This window comes from Habropoda laboriosa, unplaced genomic scaffold (genome assembly GCF_001263275.1).
Source record: "Habropoda laboriosa isolate 0110345459 unplaced genomic scaffold, ASM126327v1 scaffold22, whole genome shotgun sequence".
NCBI lineage: Eukaryota > Metazoa > Arthropoda > Insecta > Hymenoptera > Apidae > Habropoda > Habropoda laboriosa.
Genome location: NW_017100261.1, coordinates 4867255 through 4873561, shown reverse-complemented (window position 1 = coordinate 4873561; position 6307 = coordinate 4867255). Strand labels below are relative to the sequence as shown.

The 6307-nt window shown below is 38.4% G+C and overlaps 1 protein-coding gene across 1 annotated transcript in view; it reads right to left on the bottom strand.

The window, feature by feature from the left end:
- Positions 1–1502, bottom strand: part of LOC108572627 — a 29254-nt gene extending 27752 nt beyond the window's left edge. Inside the window, exon 1 of the mRNA XM_017934884.1 lies at positions 1190–1502. Coding sequence (XP_017790373.1) covers positions 1190–1502 — 313 coding nt within the window. The remainder of the gene's footprint in view (positions 1–1189) is intronic.
- Positions 1503–6307: the final 4805 nt, after the last annotated feature.

Here is a 6307-nt window from a genome sequence, read left to right as displayed (position 1 = left end):
TTTTTTAGTTAAAAGAGGTTTTCCCTATTCAAACTGCCACCATTTCTATAATAATTGCAATTTGTGAAAAATGGTACGCTACATTGTAGATAATACATTTTTATTGATAAATCAGAAAGAATTTTTTATTTCAGACGTTCCAATCCTTGTCAAGAAGTTTCGCAATAACTCCGCCATTTTGTGAAATTTTTACTTTTTTTTTAATTAGAGAGGAGAGCTAAAAGTTACGTTTATATCCTCTGAAAAAATTGAAACTTTTCATTTTGTAATTACCTACGAAAAAAATTCTCAAATTTGACCCTATTTTTAGACGCCTGTTGTAGTTGTGCAGATTTGAAGAGATAAAGTTATTATGTGTTTTATGAGTTCAAAGGTGGACACAGAACAGTTGAAATAGAAAGGCAAATAAATCAGGAGAAAGAACTATCTCTGCGTTTTGAAGTGCTCTGATATAATCTTCGAGTGAAAAATTGAGAGGAGAATGTTGGTTTTGCTCTGCTGGATGACGAACGCAAAGTTGGTGAAATTGATCGTGAATGGACGCTGCGTTGAATGCAGCAAGTGAAACGGTGGTGAGATTTCTTAGTTTTATTACCGAGAATTTCATAAAATATGAAACGAGTAATGGAATGCACGATAATAGCGTGTTTGCAATTCTGAGTAGTGTGAGTTGCTACAATGTGTTAAGATTTGTTCACTAACGAGACATTTTTTCTAGAATATTGAAAATATTTGTGACTCCTTCAAATTAAAGAAATTATAAACAAGATTTAGTTCGTAACTTCAGAAATATAATTTTATGGACAAAAAGGGGAACATCCCATTTGAAAATAATTTGTCATATGAATAAGTGGAACAGCTACAAAGTGTATTTTTTTCTAATAAAATACCAATATCGAAAAAATTAAAATTTCTAAGAATAAAAATTACGAACCTGTCTTATTAAATATCATTCCTGTTTTCTTATTTCAAAAAACTATACAAATTTCAGAAAATACCCAACAATGTTGCAGTTAACCTCTATAACGCCATGTGACTTGATAATTACACGTCTATTTACCTCCATTTTGTAAATCTCATTTTATTTCTCTATTGCTATACTATTGCATTATATCATTACCACTCAATTTTATTGTAATTATTAATTCTTGAATTAAAAGAATAAAAGTACTGTCCGTACGAGATTTACCTGGGTAACCTTCCGGGATAACTATTTCCGGTCCCACTTTGACATCGTGCCGATAACGATGTATCAATAGAGTTGCAGTGACTCGAAGCGATCTCTGTTGTTGTTTGTAGAGCAACACCGGCCTGCCACCGGTACCTTCGAGCCTGACCACTCTCGGTAACGAGAATCGATCCAAGAATTCTCGAAGTGGCATGTAACCGCCGCTGGAACCGGAACTACCCTCGGCCGTCGCCTCCCGCGAGCTTGGCAAGGATTTTGGCAACGAAGGTACCTCCTCGCTGGACATCGTCGAAAATTCACCATTCGACGACATTGTGTTCTACACTTTTCAATATTTCACTAGTTTCGTTCGATTCGATCAGGTTCCGTTCATTTCGCGCGAATCGGCATCGTGCATCGTTAAACGTGAACAAAGTTCAACAATTTTCACGGGTAATTCACGTTAGTGAGACGAAAGACTTTAAGACGTTTCTTTAGAAGTTTCCAATGCGGCACGTCGTTCAATCTCAGCCGTGAAAGAACGAATTTCACGTTTACCTTTGACAGCATTTTTATCGCCGCGACATCTGGTCATTACCAGCAAAAATCGACGGAAACTAGCTGCCAATTAGTAACAGGTTCAGGCACTTTCTTCGGTTATATCACACGGATCTAGCTGTCACTGTCACTTTCCACTTCAGTGTTTACAAAGAAGCGAGTAACTATCATTGAGGAGGGGGATCGTCAACGAACGAGATAGGATTTCAGAATCGATCAAGCTTGAAAACCAACCGTTGCAGTCATCGAACACGATCATTCAAAATTCATTCACTGTACACTAACTATTACCGCAGGCAACAGTACGCAGTGAGATAAACGATGGTTCAACACGATGGCTCTATGAAAAACTCAGAGGATAACTCGTTTAATCCTTCGCGTAACGAATCCTTCGTGTCGGCACCGTGGAAATTCTCTTCTTGAATGCTTTCGTGTCTCTCGCGAGAAGTCCACCATCAGCATTGCACCGTTCACATTGCCGGATCATCTCTTCCCTTCGAATCACGACGATGCTCCGTATGAAAAAATGTTGCGTCATTCTCCTAAACAGCTGACGGGATTCGCTCCACCGATCATAGACCGGTTTCGTAATTTCGACGAAATCCCGGTAACCGCGGGAGCGGCACGAATTACCATGCGTCGACCCCTACCGACGAAAATCTCGTCCCATTTACGAACCATGGAACGAACGGTCGATAAATCAAACCGATCGATCTACAGACGTGCCAACTGCAACAGAGCACAATCGTATTTCCTGTAGTTCGACGCCTGTGGCGTTTACGATTTAACCTAACTTCTCACGTGGGCCCAGCAGAACTATCTCAATATTATTCCTCTGCAATCGATTATTCTCTCGCCTTCAAACTCCTCCTCGATCACTGAGTCTGAACTGCATCCTGGTAATCCAGAATTTATCCGTCGAACGAGAAACTTCTTAAATATTCTCCCAAGAATAATTAACCAGACGAAAATTCAAATACAATATTCCGCCAAGCACGTGCAGCAACTTCTTTCCATTTCGATTGTTAACAAAAATTCACTTCGTTCTTTCAAAAAAAAAAAAAAAAAAAATTAGAAGAAAAAACTATTCAAAGTAAATTTTGCGTACGTTTCAATGGATAATAGCAGAAAGACGTTAAGTCGGTTGGTAAAGATGTGATTTTTCTCGTTTCGATAATTGTTACGTTGTTACGATGCACCCGTTTACGGTAGAGACATATCCGCGTATCCCGAAGAAGTACCGATCGAACCGGCAGACGCGAAGTCACTGACGCCCGGCGTGACTGAGGCTAGCGTAAGAGGCCCACTGACACTAACACACTTGCAACGGGTTGTATCGTGCCCGTCTCTACTACACGTAGCTCTGTCAGTGGCCGTACTACCAGCGGTAGTGTGCGGCTGGGCAAACTTCGCCTCGAGTCCTGCGCCAGGCTTAACAGAATACGTGCCTATGCCTCTCAGCCCGACCTACGAGGAGATGTGGGCTTATTCAATAGGGGTCCTATTGTGTTCGAGGAACTGTTCAGCTTCAACAGAAGCGAACCGCCCTTAATAGTTTCTCTAGAAACGTAATCGGGCGTGGTAAGTGAAGTTGCTGCGTGTAGTACGCGTCTCGGGTTACAAGTATCAATAGTTTGACAGCGTACATGCTAGTCTATACTATATATGCATGTATGTATATATATGTATTCGCTGGCGGTGAATTAGCGTTCCGGAATCGAGGCGGATTTCATTGCGTGTTCCAGTTGAATTGCGTCGTGAGACTTGATGTGCTCCGCTTGGCGCTTTAATTTCCACTTGAAATCGTTGCTTTTATTAACGTCGCACTGGGTCTATCGAGGTGATTACACGAGAACTGAATTGCGCGTAATTTGTTTTTCTTTTTTGCTTTTCTTTTTGTTCTTTTTCTGTGTCTCTGGTGCATGTAATGTATATGTGCTAGTTATGATACCGTTAGTGAAATGACGCGTTGCCGTGACGTGTATTTAGAGTTTTTCGACATGTCAGACGAATGATGTGTAATCTGATTTAACGTTTGATCTGCTTATAATATGTGTTACGTGAGATTTTACTGAAATTGGTTTTTAATATGATTTTTTATTTTTTGGTTTTGTTATGTGTGGTTGTTCAATTGTTCAGAATCTAGCAACTATCCAATTCCCGATTCTTGAAAGTTCATAAACGAAGATAATTATTTATTTAAATTTCGTTTCAATTTTAAAATGGTGAATATTTCTCAGTTCCCAAAATTCCATAAACGAAGATGATTATCTGTTTCGTTCGAATTTTGCAGAAGTGAATATTTCCCAATTCTCAGACAATTATTTACTTAAATTTCGTTCCAGTTTTGAAAAACTGAATTTTTCTAAATTCTCAAAATTCCACGAACAAATTTTAGCAAAACTTCGAACTTACACACTCGTGGCAGAAATTGCAGATTACACAGAGAATAGCGCGAATGTTATCTCTTGTCTGATTATCCCAACCAACTCATTGTTACATTTTTCTCATCGAGCATTTAATTTGAATCCCGCGCTCGTTCGAGTAATTCCGCGGCCCACATCCTTAACGATATAACTGTGACGCCTTAAAAAGCAATCTCGCTAACGAATACACGGGGAGAGCCGTGGCGGCTCGGTCCTTATAAAAGATCATCCAAAGTAAAACTTTACGTTCGCCTGTTAAACCCGTACCCGTAATACCTTTCCTTATACAGTTATCTCCGACACTAAAGGGAAATGGTACATGCCTCCTTTCGCGAAATGTATATTTAATTATATCATCTTATTCGCCTCATCCCTCGAGTCCAACGATCCGCGCTTCAGATAATAAAAATCACGTAGAGACGTGGGCAATGGTTCCTGGGAAGTTTCGAAAGTGGAACGACCTTGAGTTTCATTGTCGAACGAGAAACTGTTCGCGCGGGAGAGAACACGCGTGCTCATTGCATCATAACCAGTGATACGAGTTCGCACGATCATTTCGCGATGCCTCCTCCTATTTTCTTCTTCTTTTTTTCCCATTCCTTTATTTCACGGGAATTACACTCCTTTGTTCGACAATTGCACACGTTTCGACGACAAATAATCGTTGCCACATCCAAGGAACGAGATTTTCCTTGCTGGGAGTGTTTTATAGGTTATGTACGCTAAATTCAATTTTTTTGCAAATTAAATTCTTCCTTTTCGAAATTACATTCAACGTTGGGAAAATTACATTATTTTGCAGTCTTTCGATTTTTCTTTCAAATCTTTGCAATTTGCATTCTTTTGCAAATCAACATTTTCTACAAAATTGTTTTCTTAAGCACTTGTAATAAAAATCAAATCAAGTGTAAATTTATTGCTGAGAGATTCAAAATTTAATTTTAATATGTAACACAAAGATGTATACGAAATGCTTATTAATAGTAATTACTGGACTGCGGATTTTTATGCAAATTCATGTTTATAAGAATGTCATTGAAAAAACAGACAGGCAATTGTTTTACTCGCTAAATATTATAACGAGTACTATATTATTGTTTCACAAATATAACTATTCTACTTCAATATTTAACATATTTTCTGATTTCATTAAAATTTGCTCTTTCCGTAAAATATCAAGCTTTAACAGAGCTCCCATTAATTATCTACCAAATAATAAACAATAACGTCGCTCTTCAGTCGCCACTCGACTGCAAAAGATTGAAAGAAAGTCAGCAACAATGCAATTCTGAAATATTTAATATCTCTCAACGGAGCAACTTATTTTCAAACAACTCCTGCAAAGCTAAAAAAAGAGAGGAACAAATACAGCAGCATAATGGGCGAGATGGAACAAAGCCTTAATATTACACAGCAATACTTTAACCATTTATTTTATTTGCAAATTCTCCACTGCCATTCAACCACGTGTTCTTTCTGTCTCTTCTCTTTTTTTTTCTTCTCGTGGCCTGCAGGCAACGTGCAACATTGAAAAGCATTTGAGACAATACGAATGACCATTCTTACTGGCAATGCCACGGCCTCTTCGTTCAGAACCCCATGTTATGTGGTCCCTTCTCAGATACAACGACTACGATACGGTCTCAATAGTCCAGATTTCCTGGCTACGCCCAAAGAAGCTTGTCCAACAAGCCATAAAGAAGTGTAACGGCCAAATAAATGCTACTATAATGCATTTAGAGGATACCAGACGCCAGAGACTTTGTACTCGTAAATGTTTATCAAGATGGGTTGGTCCGGGTTTTGTTTTACCTATTAACAGTGCAGTTTTAGCGTTCGGAATATCGCGACTGCCTGCCGATACCCTTTTTATTTCATCGACGACCATTCGTCTGGACGAACATTTTCTCCACCGTGATACTGTGTAGGATATTATGGGGAATTGTGATTCTTCGAGGAAGAAAAATGATATTTAATTTTAGCGAAATGTTGCATCGTTAATGATCCAATGTAAATTTTTCCTTTCATGGAAGTGTCTAATGTTAGGTTTAATATTTTGTTTATTGTGGAATTTTCTTGGGATATTTTCGAAATCTTTCGAGAATTAAATACTGACACTGATATCAATATTTAATATTTAATAATAATACTAATA